A 17,669-nucleotide genomic window follows, 5' to 3' on the forward strand; every position below is an offset into this window, starting at 1 on the left:
ATGTAGAAAACAAACATGCTCTGCATTGTACATATTCTGAAATGCTTTTTGAGTTCAGGTTTGGAATTCTAAATTTGCACCTCTGTAGCTGAAGCAGCTGAAAAGCTGAAAAGTAGCTTGACTGACCGTAGTTGATTTGCACGTGTCTGGTTATTCTCATGCGTGGGATGGCGGGGGGCAGGATCCAGCAGGAGCTCCAGACAGTACGTTTTCCTGTAGGCCCCAGGCTGCAAGAATTGCCTTCCCTCAAGATTTCTGAGGCGAGATGGCACACGCAGTGCTAGCACTGCAGGTGAGAACTGTGGGCTCTGTTTCTTCAGTTAAGGGTTGTGCTTTGTGAGTTACTGCCTGTGTTCGTGTTGGCATGTAACAATAGGTCAAATAACAGCTTCCTTGAAGCAGTCGCTTGAGTAATTTTTGCCTTGTCATAATTTAAGTGAGGATTTGAATTAAGAATTTTTGTGTAAAGGTTTCTGTTTGTGTTGAAGATACATTCATGTGTGATGAATGGCATTAAGGGTGAAAGTGAATGGCTCATCCAGTCCATCCTCAGCATGTCTAGTCTTTCTTCGTAGTTTTCCAGGATTTTTCTAAGCAGTGCTGAAAAGCACGGGCTTTTTTTTTTTCCCCTCACTCTTTTTCATCTTTGATTCTTCCTCTATGGGCAGTTATTCTGAACCTTTATGCATCTTGGTGTAAGTACTTCACCTATTCAGCAGTAGTTTTTTTTCTGTCTGTCCATCCTTACTCTGACATTGGAAAATGGAAAATGAATTCCAGAATGGAGCAGGAATATTTGTTTAGAGAAGCAGAATATAATTAGTGTCTGATAGTACTTTTTTGTTTTATTTTTTGAGTGATTGCAAATAAATGTTTGCTGCTTTTATTGCCCTTCTCCACACTTCAGCTTAGCTTTCCTATCACTTATTAGAAACATAAATGCAATATCTTGCTGGCAGTTTTTACCAAAGCAGTTTTGTGCCTGACTTCATTTTCTTTTAACTTTAACTTTAAGCCATTGGTTTCAGATTTTACAGGCATGATTTATAACACAATTTAATCTTTTTGGAAGTTAAAGTAGAACAATTCTGCCCTAGAGAAAGGAAGAGGATTATTTTAAAAAGCTAAAATTGTAATTGGCAAAGAGATGGCAGGAGGAGTATTTCTTTCAACGCCCTTGTATGCATTCCCTCTACTTTGGGCAGCTTGATCCCATGGAAGATTGCCCTGTCCATGTGCAGAGGATTCTCGCTGTACCCCTGGCCTGGGCGCCGGCAATGTTCTCTGTGCATTGTCTGTCCAGCGAGCTGTGAGCTGTCTTCTGTAGTTCCTTAAAACAGCAGGGATGCCTGTTTTTGAAGAGCATGTGGCTTTTGTGTTGCTTCTTGCATTTGACATGCAAGATAACCACATTCTTGCAGACACTTAAATCCCTGATCTTAATGAAGCCTCAATGGGTTGCTTGAAACATAACCATTGTGTGATGAGACCCAGCAACATGGGTACTGCAAGATGGTTTGAAGCGCTTCAACATATTCCCCCTTCCCCTCTTCCACTCCCCCCCCCCAAAAAAAAAAGAATAAACAGGTTGTCCTGTGATGAATTTAGCTTATCTTTGTAACCTTAGAGATGTAAGAACGACATGCATGGATCTGCCACTGAATTGCTCGGTTGCGCGTCCTTTCTCCAGATCTTTATCTTTCATTATATGCCTTCTTTTTTAGAGCTGGTTTTCTATGATGGTGAAATGTAGTCGTTCTAACTGTTCTTTGCTGCCTTTTCCAGGGAAACAAAGGAATAGAGATTTAGTGACTCAGCAAAAAAAAAAAAAAAAAAAAAAAAAAAAAAGGCTCCTGTACAGGAAATGAGGTCCATTTCCTACATAAATCATTCAGTGTTTTGTTGCATTTTGTGAGATGCAGCGAGGTCAACCACTTTCCATAGTAACCCTTTAGCTGTTGTGTACATACACAACTGATTGCAGAAATTCTTTTCTGCTTTGAGATGTAGGAAAATGGTTATCCCTGTGGTACGTAACCACATAGCTGCAGATTGTTGTTTCTTTTTTTGCACCAGAGTAGGGTTGTGCATATGTGATTGTCATCTTAAAAGAAGAGCATTGACTTAGGCCAGAATGGCAAGACCTGACTTCTCCGATGTCTGATCTCAGATGCACTGTTATGCTAGTTCTGGATCTGTCCAAAGACAATTTTTTGGTGTAGCTGTGAATCTTTGCTAAGATGTTCTCATAAGGAGTAATCACAGGTGTAATCGCAGAGGTTGTGCTGATTTGTTGGAAGTAGCTGAAGTTGAGGGTAGTTGATTATTGAAGTCAGAGAGCACTCAGGTCATATCTCTGCTTTTCTGTCCTACGTAAAGATCCACATGAGACAGTAGATAGGTGTGTTTGACCTTTTGCTTTTCCTCCCTCACGTCCAAGACGAGGCACTGCTTTTCAGCAGATTGTTTTGTTTCGTTGTGGAATAGAGAGTCCCTGGCAGCTGAGCCATAACACAGCCGCTCTGCTGGGATCCAGCCCTGAGAAGGGAAGACAGGCTGTCCACATAGCCCTGGGCTGGAGCAGCCAAGCTGGGAAGGAGGCTCCCCAGCACAATAGCTTTCCTTGTATTTCAACCTGAGGGAAGCAGCCCTGCCATTGGAAATTCAAATTCTCGTGCCATTTGCATACTGTGGTGGATTTTACTAGTTTTAGTGTGCTCTGTGTTTAGTATCTCCTCCTTTTCCTGATACTTACTTAATAGCAGCTAGGTTAGGTGGTACCAAGATTGGAAACTCAGGGCATTTTTTTTATCTATAGAGCAGTGCTCTTCTATTTTTAAAGCTTTGATATGTTAAGAGCGCTTGTGCGTCATCATAGTGTCCGTTTCCTTTCTTAAGGAATTCAAGGGTGATTATTTATAAATCCTTGTAGAACAAGTTATTGTTCTTTTTTAGCTTTAAAATGGGCTGTATTGAAGAGAGAATTATCACATGAGCAGACATCCTGACTAACTAGTGTTGTCTGTATTGTTTTTTAACACTTGCTCATATATTGTACGCTGTTTTGAGTTGCAGATTTTGCTAGTGAGATAACAAGGTTAGATTTGATTTTCTGATGTACTTCATTTGAAATTCAATATGTATTGTGGATTTAGACATTGAGTATACCTGTAAAAAACAACAGGCATGACTCAGGGTTTGCTTCGCTTTCAAATAGACAAACACCATCTAGGGTGGATGAAGTCTGCAGAATGCAAGCTGTGAAAATGTGAGCGACTGTATTTGGTTATGTACTTGGGTTTTAGGACATGAAAGATCATGTAGTTTTGTGATGAGGATGGAGACAGAATGTTCTTTATGCAAAAGGAGAGGTTTCAGAAAAGGCAGAGTGTTCATGATGGACAACATGAATGGTTAGAGAGGATTTTTGTCAAGGTCATGAAACAACTTTGATATGATGTGTAAACTTAGGTGATATAATGCAGCGTTTCTTCTTGCATTGCAGGTTATAAGGACTCCTGTTTCAAGTCCTGTACACTATTCAGCCACTTTGTATGAGAAAAATTAGAAAATTTGGTTTGGTTTTTATAAAATCTGTATACGTGTTTAATGTGCAAAGCCACTGCAACCTGCTCATTAACTTTCAGTGATAGCAACGTTGACCTTTTTCAAGTCAGCTCTGTGTAGCGCCAGCAAGCTGTCACTGTATTTCCTCACACTCGAAAACAAATAGATTTGCTTTTGTAATTAAGGGAAATGCTTTGGTTTTCTGATTTCAATTCTTAGTTTGTTATTAAAACTATGTTGAATATCTAAAACTAGTACGTAATCAGTGTATATTAAGTCTGTTTGTTTTCTTGAAGTAAAATGAACCTGATATAACTGAAAAACTACCTCACCTTCCTTAGCAGACATGAGCTGGGCATGAGTTGTACCAGTTTGGGGAGAACAATCTCCATGCCAGAGAGTTAAACCATTCCTATCAAATGCAAAATTACCTGCTGTAGTTTTTGAGTTATTTTAGCACTTTTGTCAAAAAACAAAGTTGTTTGCTAGGTGGCTCATAAACTCATCTATTTAATGTTTTCAGAGTATTTCAAAAGAAATTCAGTCTTTTAATAATGGAAGGGAGAAGAAGTCATTTTTATGCTTTTCAATCAGAATTAAAATTGCATTTTGAGTTCTGCTTTTTATTGCTATTTTGAGTGATTCCGGATTGTTACCAAAGCAGTTTTATTTTATATTATCTTCTCTGTAAGTTTGATAGGCTAACATCCTTAATTTCAAAGGATATAGTTTGACTTCAGGTTATTTTTAAGTATAAAACACTAGAGAATTGCTGACATGAGCATAAAATTATTCTTTCTCTTAGATCCCAACTTTGTTCGGACTTTTCTCACAACGTACAGATCCTTCTGTAAACCCCAGGAGTTGTTGAGTCTGCTAATAGAAAGGTATGCCACTGGGGTTCAAATGAAGTGCGTTATTTGTTTTGGTTTTGACTTGGAGTAGAATTGTAAGACTTTTCTGGTTGGCTTTGTTCCATTCCAAACAATTTTTAAGCAGTTGTCAAAGATTGAAGGGTACCAAGGAATGCAGGTAAAATGCAGCTGTATCCTGAAGTTTTAGGATTATTTGGATGTACAATTTTGTCTGTGAAATCTGTATTATTATTGAATTTAGCTGATTTTCCTATGGTTACCAAAAAATAAAATCCTGACATGTGGAAACCATCTGAATTTCAAGTTATCTTAATCACCATTTATTCATATGAGCAAGATTAGTGTAATGGGTGATGTGATTGGTGCTTACCCCCATCTCTTGTGCTAGATTTGAAATTCCAGAACCTGAGCCAACAGAAGCTGATCGTATTGCTATGGAGAATGGAGACCAACCTCTTAGTGCTGAGCTAAAAAGATTTAGAAAGGAGTACATTCAACCTGTGCAGCTACGGTGAGTACTGTAGCAATGGGAACAAAAGTGGCTTCCATTTAAGTATTTTAAATACCAGAATTTTGGCTGCAGGGGCTTTTTTTTGATAGCCTTTCTTGTAGATGATTTGTTGGACAACACAGAGGAGTCAGTCAGCTGTTTTGGCTTTGCTTCCTTAAAATCTGGTGGGAATTTGAATTCATGGCATGAAAGGCCTCGGTAAAGGCTTTTCCTGAGTTTTAAATCATAGATGTGCCACTGCATTTCAATTAGTCATGGCTTGGAGGCTTTTACAGAATCTTTCAGTGAGGCATGGCTTTCCTGAAAAAATTATGCAGAGAACATTTTAAACTTTTTTTTTTTTTTTTTAACAGATTGTAACATTACTGTGGCTTCTTTAAAGTAAAACATGTCTTTAGCTGGTGAAATGTGGACAGCAGAATGATTCCATTTGTTCTTCTATTTCTGATTTTCTGTGAACCCTTGACTTCCAAAAGTTTTGAAATGCTAGTCATGAAGATAGGCCACGTTGTGGACTGATGCTTTGTTTTTGCAGAGTATTAAATGTATGTCGACACTGGGTAGAGCACCACTTCTATGACTTTGAAAGAGATGCTGATCTTCTGCAACGTTTGGAGGAATTCATTGGAACAGTACGAGGTATTTATGTTGTCTTATTTGTGTTTATCTTAAAGCATACGTATGGAATGGAATCACTTCTCCTTTCAGTGTCTGGATAAAGAAAAACATAACTTTCTGCTTATTAAATACTTGAGGGGAAAAAAAAGAGCATAAAAAACCTCAAAATAAAACCTAGTCTTGAAAGTCTGACCTCTGTTCAAAAGAAATAATGCTTTATTTACATCCTTAATTATAAGTTCTATCCAATGAGGTGACAGAAGCCTATGAAAAATAATGAGAATTGAGTGGTGCTCAGGGCAGAATAATTGCTTTGACTGTCCTCGTAAGCTATACACAGATGTAATATTTTGTACATATTTGGCAGTAGAGACCACTATTTTGTTAAAACAAGGATTTCTCAACTATTTCACAGCCCTGCATGCCAGGCCTACAGATCATCTTGTACAGGTCTTTTCTGTTCCCCTATAAGAACAATTGGAACAACTACAGGAATAATTTGTAGGAAAAGATTGCACTGGAAAAGCCTTCAGTGCTTCTTAAGCCAAGAAGGAGTAGAGAATGAACCAGCTAGTTGAATGTCAATTACTTGTAAATTTTCAATGAAATTGCCATTGAATGTGTAAAATTCTTAGCCTGTAGGGCTAAACAGGCATTTGTCCTTTGGACTTAATTCCCTGTTTTGATGATAGATGTGACTGAGGGAGAAGCTTCTCCCTCCTAATTCTTCTGTCCTTTGTGATCTGAGGTAAGCAAGTACTCTTGCCAACAGTGTGAAGTTGAGGTTTTTCACAGAAGTGCACTTTGGCCAAAAAAAAAAAAAAAAAGTTATTTTCCATAAACTCGTAAAGTCAAAAAAATAACAATACCACTTAAGAGCAGGAGCCTTATTTGAGGTGTTCTGAATTGTGCCTGGGCAAGCTGGTCGTGCTTAGCATTGACTTTTGAGGGATTCTTCTTCATATGTGTGAAAGTTTCGAGAGTTGTGTGGGAATATCATGTATGCAGTTCTAAAGAGTTGGGTAGCTTTACTGTACTGGGGGAGAGAGCTGCACTGGAAACATCCAGTTATACAGACATCGTTGAAAAAAGCAGCAGTAAGAGTAACTAAGAAGTAATTTTGTCTCTGCCAGGCAAAGCAATGAAGAAATGGGTTGAATCGATCACAAAGATAATCAACCGGAAAAAGCAGGCACAAGCCATTGGGCCAAGCCACAACATTACTTTTGAAAGCCCGCCTCCAGCGATCGAATGGCACATAAGCAAACCAGGACACACAGAGACTTTTGACTTGCTCACTTTGCATCCAATAGAAATTGCTCGGCAGCTCACTTTACTTGAGTCAGATTTTTACAGGTAACTTTCCTCCATTGAAAAACACATGGACAAAAAAAAAACAAACCACAAAATATCCTCCAGCATGAAATTGTTTCTGCGGTCCCCTGCTGTGAAGCCCCCCGGTAGGTCAAGGGACTTCACCAATACTGTATATTAATTTGTTATTTTTTTAGAAAGCAAAAATCTTAAAGCCATTACCTGAGTCAGTCTTACCCTCCCCAGTTCAACATGGAGCAGCTGATGCGTACTATTAGTTGCACTGTGCTGCACAATTCTCCTGATACTTTCCAACTAGATCAATCTTTGAGAAGTATGAATATGAATTAAATCAGTTTTCTTCATATCCTAGTTTATGAAGTAAATTATGGAACAAGTCAGATCTCATCAGATGTCTGTGAGAGGTCGTTCTGGTGCTGGGAGCTCACATCTTATTGTGGTGAATGGGATGTGGACTTCATTCTACATTTAGATGAACAGAGGTGATTAATAGTCAATATAAATTGAAAAATATTTACATACTAAGAAAACCAACCAAACATACCACTCACCCAGGTCACATGTTGAATGTGAGATCATAGATGGAACTGAGAATTCAGTTCCAAGTAGTAATTTCAAGTTCCCTGGAAATAAAAATGATTTGGAAAAATACCTTTTTTCATGCCTGTAATCGCATTTTTTAATGCATGTGTCTGCTTTTCTAGAGCTGTGCAGCCATCTGAACTAGTTGGAAGTGTGTGGACAAAGGAAGATAAAGAAATTAATTCTCCCAATCTTCTCAAAATGATAAGGCATACAACTAATCTTACTTTGTGGTTTGAAAAGTAAGTGACTTTCCTAAATCTGCATGTACTCCATTACTAAACATTTACAATACATTTGGAAGTATACTATGAAAAATTCTAGATCGTGATGTTTGGATGCTACATGTGGTCCCTGAAAGAATTTTATTATTATAACAATCTCAGCCTTTTTAGTCTTTATTCTCAGAAGCAGTCTTTATTCTAAAAATGTTCAAAACTGTGCCAAATAATTTGATACACCTCTCATACTTGTTTTTGTTACAAATTCATATTTGCTTTCAAAAAACTCAAAAGCAGTTTAGCACAAAACTAAATGTTCTTGTTTATTTAGATGCATTGTAGAAACAGAAAACCTAGAGGAAAGAGTAATTGTAGTGAGCCGAATAATTGAAATCCTGCAAGTTTTTCAAGAGCTAAACAACTTCAATGGCGTCCTTGAGATTGTCAGTGCCATGAACTCTGCAGCAGTGTATAGGCTGGATCACACATTTGAGGTACAGTAAATTGTTTTCCATTCTTGGTGTAGAAGGGTAATGCAGTACACTGTAGCTAACTAGAAATCTTTGCGAAGCGTGTCCTTCATTGAAGGAACAGGGAAGATAAATCCCTTCCTGCCCTCCCCTCCCTGTCCCTCTCCCCCAGCCCCAAAAAACCAGAATCATTTAGGATGTAAAAGGAAGGGGTTTTTTTACCCATTTATTTTTTCTTGGTTTCAGAAGCTAGAAATCAATCCTCATTTAAGGTAGAAAAAGCTACTGAGATCCTGAGATACTGGGGCACTGTCCTCATGGTCACTGACTGAAGCATCAGTGAGAGGCCACTACACTCATGATTGTTGCTGGGCTGTGCTGTTACACTGTCTTCACAAGAGCCTGTTTCATCTCTCTCTGTAGCAAATTCCGAGTCGTCAGAAGAAGATTTTAGAAGAAGCTTACGAACTGAGTGAGGATCACTATAAGAAATACTTGGCAAAACTCAGGTCCATTAATCCTCCTTGCGTGCCTTTTTTTGGTATGTACCTGTGTTTCTCAGTGAGCTGTGTTGTGCATTTGGAAAGTATTGTGACCAACAGTGAGAAGTCAGTTTTAACAGGATATTCAGGTTTGAATTTCAGCTGCCCAGGCATCAAAGCATTTTCCCTGGCTTACTTAAACTAGCAACAGGACTGACTGTAAGAGAAAAATCATTAATTGCCTTTACATGAAAGAAATGTTAAATTGACTATTGATTGCAGATATTATTTGTGGGAAAAATAAGTTTACCTGGAATTCCTTATTTATATTTCTGCTTCTTTTTTTTTCTTTTTTCTTTTTTTTTTACCTTAAGTGCAGTTTGAACAGTGTCGTGACCATAACTGCCTTAAGTGGAAGATGGGCACATTTAGAAATACTGATGCTCAACACCTCCAAAGAATTATTCAAATAGCATTTCTGTTCTGTAGCAAGCTGCTTGGATGTTTGTTGCTGATCATTTCTGATTCTCACAGTACTTGTTCTTGTCCAGCATAGACATCAGGCCAGAAATGAAAGAAAATTATTTTAATAGCTTTTTTAGCATTTTAGAGATTTGGGGAAGATGCACTCTAGAGTTCTGCAGAGAAATACAAGATCAACTAAGAAAACTTCTGTCCTGCTTCAGAGATAAGTAGGTTAGCAGGACCACAAGTGGAGAGTTACAGTTCTCTTAAGCTGTGCTCGGAGGGGTCGTAATGGCTGTTCTCCACAGATCGTTTATGGACTTGAGAAGTCTCTTTTCTCTTTTAACATCACAATGTGATGTAATTATGAAGGCAGGAGTAGAACAGAAGAATAAAACATTGAAATAAATTTTTTGAGCTTATCCAGGGTCTTTCATGTTGTAGAGCTGAAGTGAGGCAGAGTAAAGCACTTCAGTGTACTCTTGTGTTGCAGAATGCTTGTAGTGTTCAGTTGTGTAAGCTTCCTAAACTGTGGAAAGATGCAAAGACTTGAAAATTTTGATGCACAAGGCAGATTTCAGGAGAAGACATATTAAAGTATTTAAATTATTGCTTTCAAAATGAACTCTGACTCTTAGAGAACCCAATTGAAAATACTTCTAAGTAATCAAAATACGGAAATTAAGTTATTTAAGAATTATTTGTATTCCATCCATACCTTTCCTCTCTGTTCTGCACTATGTATTTAGAATCCTTTGTGTTCTTCCCAGGAATTTACTTAACTAACATTTTAAAGACAGAAGAAGGCAATCCTGAATTTCTAAAGCGACATGGAAAAGAACTCATAAATTTCAGCAAGAGAAGAAAAGTAGCTGAAATAACTGGAGAGATACAACAGTACCAGAACCAGCCATATTGTTTAAGAGTAGAATTTGACATTAGGGTAAGTGACATCACTTCCGTGTGTCTGCACACTGAGGTACCTGTATGTGGTTATGCCGGCTGATAGGCCATAAGATCAACGGCATTAGAAATGAGCAAAAAGTCTACATTAACATTTCTGTCAAGTCTGTAAGAAAGGAAGTAATCTCCATGCTTGCAGATTTTTCGTTTTCTGGGGGGAGAGGGGAAAGGAGATGAGGGGTTAATTTCAGCTGTTGAGGTACTGGTCAATAGATCTTGGTCAGTTCTAAACAGGAACAGAAACTACCAGATTCTCACTGTCCTCAGTCAGTCTCATGTTTGGAGTCAGACCAGTTGTCTCTTTCTTCCTCTGTTATTTCCTTCACATGTACAGGTTTTACCTGGCAGCACTATGTGCACTTCATATATTGGTGGTGATGATGCTTACAATTCTATCTGAGGTTGCATTTGTTCTGCTTGATCTTTGGTGTTCATGAGATCTTTTGGTATTTTTTTCCTCCACAGAGTTTGAGAAAATCATTCTGAGAGCAGTCTTGCTGTGCATCAGTGTAGGGATAGACTGTACAACTTCTTCTGAGGGCGTTTAGGCTAACCGGTTCTGATTTTTGCCCTGCAGAAAATACTGAGGGTACTAGCACAGTTAGTTCTGCAGGCCAGGCACAGAGCTAACAGGGTTGAAAGCGCACTGGCAGCATGCAAGTTTACTAACTTTAAAATCTGTCCTTGCTACTGACCTGAGTGTTTTTTCTGTGGAACAGTTAGGATCATTTACACAGTAGATGGAAACATCGCAGAAGCGTCTTAGTTGATGTAATTTTTATTTGCCTTCTTGTATTTCAGAGATTTTTTGAAAACCTGAATCCGATGGGAAGCAGCATGGAGACAGAATTTACAGATTATCTGTTCAACAAGTCACTAGAGATAGAGCCGCGAAATGTGAAGCCTCCACCAAGATTTGTTAGTATTCGTATGCTTTTTCATTTTCTCCCCAGAAACGCTTACAGTTGTCTTTCAGAGATAGAAGGGGTCTTAGATCTCTAACTTCATAAATGCAGAACTATGCTTTGGTGATGTTTTTTGTTGGTGGTGGTGCGTTTTTTTTTAATTTTTTTTTGTCTTTTTTGTTATTTCAGCCCAAAAAGTACAGCTATCCTCTCAAGTCCCCAGGTGTTCGGCCATCTAATCCAAGGCCAGGTACCATGAGACACCCTACACCCCTGCAACAGGAACCAAGAAAAATTAGTTACAGCCGCATCCCAGAGAGTGAGACAGAAACTACAGCATCTGCACCAAACTCTCCACGAACGCCTTTGACCCCGCCCCCTGCTTCTGCTACTTCAAGTACTACAGATGCCTGCAGTGTATTTGACTCGGATCCTTCAAGTCCTTTTCATGCAAGTAGGTGATAGTAGGTAGTGTGTGAAGGCTACGTATTAGATTTTGTGATCCTAAACAGGTAAAACTTTAGTCTTCTAAAGTGACTATAGAAACATAATCACTTTTTGTCTCCTTGCAGCAAGAAAAACTTTGTGTTTTACTACATTTTATTATTAGTTCTTGTTGTAAGGGGAGAAACTGAACAGAATTAGGCATGTTGGGTATTGCATGTCTTTGGAGAAACTTAAAACAGAAAGACAAAGATGCGTCGTCTTTGCTTGTGTATGTCCCAGTTTGTAGCATTTGCTGCCAGTTGTGTGTGCGGAGTGTGTTTGGTGACTAGTGAGAATAGACATGAATGTTCTGCAGGTAACTTAGTCTGCTGCCTGCCATTACAAATCAGTTTCAGGGCGCATGAGTGTTTTTCCTGAATAACTTAAGATCTGTGTGTTGTCATAGGTCTTGATTGATTTAAAGCAGGACACTATTTTTCTTCTGTCTTCACTAGCATGCAAAGAAGCTTGTACTTTATGGTGTGCTTTCAGTAGTTTTTAGAGGACACGGTGCCCTGTAATGTATGAGGGCTTTCAAAGGAAATACAGGGTTAGTTGCACATTGTGCAGGTTGCCACAAAGAGGTGAAGTAACTTGATAAAAGCAGAAGTTGCTTAGCAGTGCAGTGGCATTGCTGAGAGTCCTAGCTGGTTTACTGAATGTTTCTTCATAAGAAGATATTTCTTCACTGTTGGATTGACACATCAGCTGCAAGTTTAGGATATGGTTTTAATGCTGCTGTGATACAAGAACAGCTTTGTGGTGTGGGTTTTGGTCTTGAGGATTACTTACAAAAGTGCAAGAATTAATGGCCACAGAGGTTATCACAGTTCAGAAAAGCAGTTTGAAGTCTTCAAGTCAGGTGGCTGTTCAGTGATATATTTCTTTAACACCTTTCTTGCTTCATGCTGCATTTTATGAGCAAATAATTTGCTAACGTAAAGGTATGTTGCCTTTAATGAACCATTATTGGCATGATAAAGGAAATATGCTGTATTGAACAAAACCTCATTATTGAGATTTTTCTCTCTGTGTTCACTAGGATCTGCTTCTGTGTCATCCATAAGCTTTACCAAAACTTCAGATGAAGCTCACGTTCCCCCACCAGTTCCTCCACGAAGAAGACCAGAGTCTGCCCCAGCTGAATCCTCCCCATCAAAAGTAAGTTACAGCTAAAAAGGGCATTTTTTCTAGGAGAAAGGAGGAGAGTATTGTAGAAAAAAATAACTTTTAAAGATAGCACTGCATTTTTGAACATCTATATGTTAAACATTAAGCAACCACGTATTTCAGGCCTGCTCAGTTCAGCCTCACCATCTTGCTGCTCATCTGCTGTGATTAGGTCCTTTAAAGCTTTGGGCAGATGTTTCCGTCTGCCATGATGTTGCAGAAGATTATTTTGGTTTGTATGGTTTAGGGTAAAGAATTGAAGAAACAGTAATGATGGAATTTGATGAGCACTCCTTAGTCCCCTGAAATAATGAATGAATAATGAATTCATTACAGTATTTGACCCTGGATGCTGTGCTGCTCATTGCTTTCATTCTGGATTGCCTGTCCTGTTTTCCTGCCTGTTTGAGCCACTGCTACTTTTTCCTTCTGCATTTGTGAGCTAATCTAGCTTTTGTTTAGACAGTGTTGAATTTCTCTTGATTTCAGTGGGAGTTGGCTGATGGCTACAGAGAATTGGATAGATTTGAAGACCTCAGTCAAAATTACTTTGTAGCATATATGCCTTTCAACTTTCAGGAGAGCTTCTATATATCACTAAAGCAGGATGTCCTTTTCAGACTGTAGGTGACTGTGTTGTCAGCCAACAGATTTCAATGTGTCACAATCCTATCAAAATGCAGTTGAAAACATTATAGATATGTTAGTGTGGTGACAACCAATTACCCTGTGATTGTGGACTGCAGCTTGGGAACCATTCACTTCAGTAATACTACTTAGCTCCATCTTCTGAGTGTAGTATATTTTTTTCTTCTGTTCAGCACCATCTGCCCCTCTTCATTCTTCATTTTCTTGGAGAAATACCTGATTATCCAGGTTCCTATTATCCATCCTTGGTGCCTGTTACTTGGGAGGCAGTGGAAGATACCTAGACCTACCCAGCAGGCAGATCTGGAACCAACGTGTTGCTCTGATCACTGCTTGCCTTGCCTTTTTCCCTTTCCATGCATCTTCACTCCCTGCATCCCTGCCTATTAACTCATTATTGATATACCCATGCTCTCCCCACGGTACACATCTAGTCTGCTTGTCTTTTCTACATGCATCATGCTGAGAAACGTATTTTTCAGGCACTGCTTGGCTACTCCCCATCTTCATTGCGCACTTGCTTGCTGTGTCTCCTGCTTAAGTGGATAGATCAGTCTGCATGGCAGGAGTCCCGCTTCCATTTCACAGCAGGGTCTTGTTCTTTGCCACTCTAAAACTTTTATTAAATGAAATGTTTGTGTACCTCAGATTACTTCTGCGCACCTGGACAGCCCGCCAGCAATCCCTCCTAGGCAACCAACCTCTAAAGTGTATTCACCAAGGTACTCGGTGCCTGACCGGACCTGCATCTCTGACCCCCCTGAAAGCCCTCCTGTGTTACCACCACGAGAACCTGTGCGAACTCCAGATGTTTTCTCTAGCTCACCACTACACCTCCAGCCTCCACCACTGGGGAGAAAAAGCGAACTTGGTAACACCTTTTTCCCAAACAGTCCCTCTCCATTTACTCCCCCTCCCCCTCAGACACCTTCTCCACATGTAGCACGGAGGCATCTTCCATCACCACCATTGATACAACAAGATGTGGACCTCCATTCTGTCGCTGGACCACCTGTTCCTCCACGACAAAGCACTTCTCAACATATCCCAAAGCTTCCTCCAAAAACTTACAAAAGGGAGCACACACACCCATCGATGCATCGAGACGGACCGCCCTTGCTGCAGAATGCCCACTCCTCCTGAACTGTCCCCTGCGCTGGGAGTTGCGTTTTCCTGGTGCTACGTCTGTTGCTGGCAATGGATGCACTGAACCTGGTGGTGCCAAGGAGTTGGGATGTGTATATGCCAAACACTAAAAACTCTCCAATAAGTTGGAAATGCAGTGTACAGAAACGGAATTGCAAAAACAGACATTCGAGTGGAAGAACTGGTTAACTCGCTGTTCTTGTTTTAGTATGCAAGACATTGTTCTAAGATAATTGGACAACTGATTGTACCAGAAAAACAGACTTGAGGGACTTCTTTGGCCAATGAGCAGAGACTGTATTTGTGTAATGATCTGTAATGTCCAGTACAGGAAGGAAAACAGTCTTGTATCCATCAGTTCCATACAGTGGCACAGTTTTTGGAATGAAAACATTATGCACTTTTTTTAAATCTCAAACAGGGAACTTTATATCCTTCTTAATTTTCTTTTGCTTTACTCCCTGCTTTAAAATACTTTCCTAAAATTGTGAGAAGGACTGTGAGGAAGATCTGTGGTACCTAACTGAGTTAGACTTCAAGGCGTAGCACTGTATTGCGGTCCTGTTTACAAGTTGTTACGATGAGTAGTAGGGGGTACCTAGGCTTCACCAAAGAGGTACTTTATTATTATTTTCTGAAATATTGTGGTGCCAGTTCAAAAATAAATTTTTGCCAGAAAGCATAATGTCTAATTACTGCTTTCTTTAGGTAGAGCGAATGAAAGTCTTACATCATTACAGTGACAGCAAATTTTCTTTAAAAGGCAGCACTATCATCTGGAATAAATATACTACTACATTTAGAAGACTGTTAATTTCTGCTAGGTTATGTCACATTCTTTTTAAGGTTTACTGATAATCCATTTCATGGCTAGTAGCTGTTTTTTTGGTCATGCCATGAAAAGAGTCACTTGGGAAAAAGAGCACTCACTGGCCAACTTCCATAGCTATTGTCATATTTTACTAACAATAGATTAATCAGCATACATAGAATTGCCTTGCAGTTGCATAAATCATGTGTATATAGTGAATGTTGCATAAATATACTTGCAGATTGTTTTTAATTTAATTGAAATAAAGATACAAATATGTTTGGCTGACATATGTTAAATTATTACATGGACAAATTGCAACACTTTTTTTTTTTTTTTTTTTAGTTAAGCACTGGAGGATGTGAAAGTACGTGTTTTGGTACATTTTTCCCAGTTCAGTCTGTCTACTTCAGTTATAAGAGTCCGAAAAGAAGTCGGTTTTGGCATATGTATCAAAGTAATATCTCAGGATAGGTTAATCCCAAAGTGAATTACTATGTAAGATTTCCTCAGACCTCTTGTATGTCACTTGTTAGGGAAATTCAAACTTATATTAATCTTTACAGTAGCTTGCTGTCTGAATTAGACATGACAGAACATACACTGTCATATGTTTCATGACATGGATTATCCATAAACCTGTGCACTGTTTTTTAACTCTAGACAATACAGTAATGCATGCCAGCTGTTGAAGAAAGAGCTCTATAGTCACCATTACAGTATGTTTGTGAAGTATCTCACCTTCAGTTAATGAGGCTCGTGAGTCTTAAAATTCTGTCTTGTATCTTTGGGAGAAGAATACATTTCAGCATCTTGAGAAGTTGTATCATTAGGGGTGATGTCAGTAGACTGGTGATAAGGCTTACCTTTTTAAAGCTTTCTGCAATGCCATTGATCAGTGCGCCTTATCTTTTTGTGTGGTCTTTACATTTCAGAAAGTGTTTTGATCCCATCAACAAAAACGGCAGTTTTCATCATGGACAAATGTTGTAATGTGTCAGTTGTGTTCTTTCTTTGATGTCTTAAATTTTATTTTGAAACGTTTTTCTGGCAAATGAAGAAAAATGAAGATCTCTATTCCTTGGCTTTGGAAGAGAGTGCCCTTACATGGGAGCTTGGCAGAAACACTCAAGCTACAGGAGGTATAATTCGGATTATTGGTTCTTTGGGTGTAAACAACACGATGGACATAATGTTGAAAGCATCATATAAATTATTAGAGCATTCATGGATTTCCAGGAAAAGCTCCTTAAATTTAGACTTTCTGATCTGTCTCTCTCCTATGCTATTTAGTAGTCAAGGCAGAAGGAATACTCAGCTTCTGAGGTGGTCCAGCTAGAATGGAAGACATCACATTGATCCTGCTCATCAACAGGCCTCTTGAATGTCAATAGGCCTCTATTTTTCTTTGTGAAATGGGCAGGATGCTGACTTGCATCCGTGTAATCGAGGTTAAAATTCCTTTATTGGTGGGTACTTGGACAGTAGATGATAATGGTAACCATGCAAGAATCTAGCTTAAATTTAGCACTTTGGAACCCAGCAGAACAGGTCAGGCATGCAGTGAACAAATCATTGTGTTGACTCAGCTCCAAACAAGAAGGAACGAGAACCAAACCTATTGCGTTTAGGGTGGAAGTTTTGAATACAACTTGTAAGCCTCTGATTCGTCTCATGGCGGTTTTGTTAATAATTATTTAACCTACAATAACTTTCTATTTGGTTGATGTTTGCTTTACTAACAATACTTCTCATATGGAAATTGAAGTAATTTTTATGGTGTTACGTGGCTGTGGCTAAAATGACTCTGGAATGGTCTGTTGTGACTCAAGGTGGGAACGTGCTGGATAAAGAAATGTGGTTGCTTGAAGGCTGGTCACTGGCTTGGATGAGTTGCTGTGTATCTCTGGAGTGCCTTACAAGTGGGTAGGAGCTGAAACAGGAGCTGTGTGGCCAGGTGATTAAAAATGTGAAGTGCTTAAATAGAGAGATCATAAATTCATAGATGCAGTACTTAATTTGAACTGTGTCACTCAAGATTTCTATTTCGAGTGTAGGTTAGAGCGACAGTGGACCATGATTGGGTTTGTTCCTTTTCTTCCAGAGAATGTCATAGCTGTGTGTTTGCTTAGTGAAGCCCTCTGGAAATTGAGGAGTGCTGGTATTGCAAGCACTGCGCGTTTACTTTCTCAGGAAACCATCTCTAGCCTGTTTCTGTAATATGTCTCTCTTAAATCAGGGAGGGAGAGGTCTTTCTTGGTGAGAGTGTACTCATGCTAGTGCATGGGATTTATATCCTTTGGGGTTTAGACTGACAGTCACTGGATGTGTAATTATTTTTCTTTTATGGGTTTGATTCAAAAGCAGTTGTGTTACTATTGAAGTCAGTAGACTGTTGTGCTTGTGATAGAGCA

At 39.1% G+C, this 17,669-nt stretch overlaps 1 protein-coding gene across 2 annotated transcripts in view; it reads left to right on the forward strand.

Moving 5' to 3' along the window:
- SOS1 (SOS Ras/Rac guanine nucleotide exchange factor 1) overlaps nucleotides 1-15,543 on the forward strand; it is a 43,482-nt gene extending 27,939 nt beyond the window's left edge. For both annotated transcript variants that reach the window (XM_052695788.1, XM_052695797.1), the window contains 12 exons: nucleotides 4,373-4,454; nucleotides 4,831-4,953; nucleotides 5,489-5,592; nucleotides 6,705-6,927; nucleotides 7,611-7,730; nucleotides 8,041-8,203; nucleotides 8,603-8,720; nucleotides 9,897-10,069; nucleotides 10,891-11,007; nucleotides 11,184-11,448; nucleotides 12,523-12,641; nucleotides 13,947-15,543. In XM_052695788.1, coding sequence (XP_052551748.1) covers nucleotides 4,373-4,454; nucleotides 4,831-4,953; nucleotides 5,489-5,592; nucleotides 6,705-6,927; nucleotides 7,611-7,730; nucleotides 8,041-8,203; nucleotides 8,603-8,720; nucleotides 9,897-10,069; nucleotides 10,891-11,007; nucleotides 11,184-11,448; nucleotides 12,523-12,641; nucleotides 13,947-14,441 — 2,102 coding nt within the window. In that variant the 3' untranslated portion in view covers nucleotides 14,442-15,543. The remainder of the gene's footprint in view (nucleotides 1-4,372; nucleotides 4,455-4,830; nucleotides 4,954-5,488; nucleotides 5,593-6,704; nucleotides 6,928-7,610; nucleotides 7,731-8,040; nucleotides 8,204-8,602; nucleotides 8,721-9,896; nucleotides 10,070-10,890; nucleotides 11,008-11,183; nucleotides 11,449-12,522; nucleotides 12,642-13,946) is intronic.
- The last annotated feature ends 2,126 nt before the right edge of the window (nucleotides 15,544-17,669 follow it).

The sequence above is a fragment of the Tympanuchus pallidicinctus genome, unplaced genomic scaffold, assembly GCF_026119805.1.
Source record: "Tympanuchus pallidicinctus isolate F22 unplaced genomic scaffold, pur_lepc_1.0 scaffold1, whole genome shotgun sequence".
Lineage (NCBI taxonomy): Eukaryota > Metazoa > Chordata > Aves > Galliformes > Phasianidae > Tympanuchus > Tympanuchus pallidicinctus.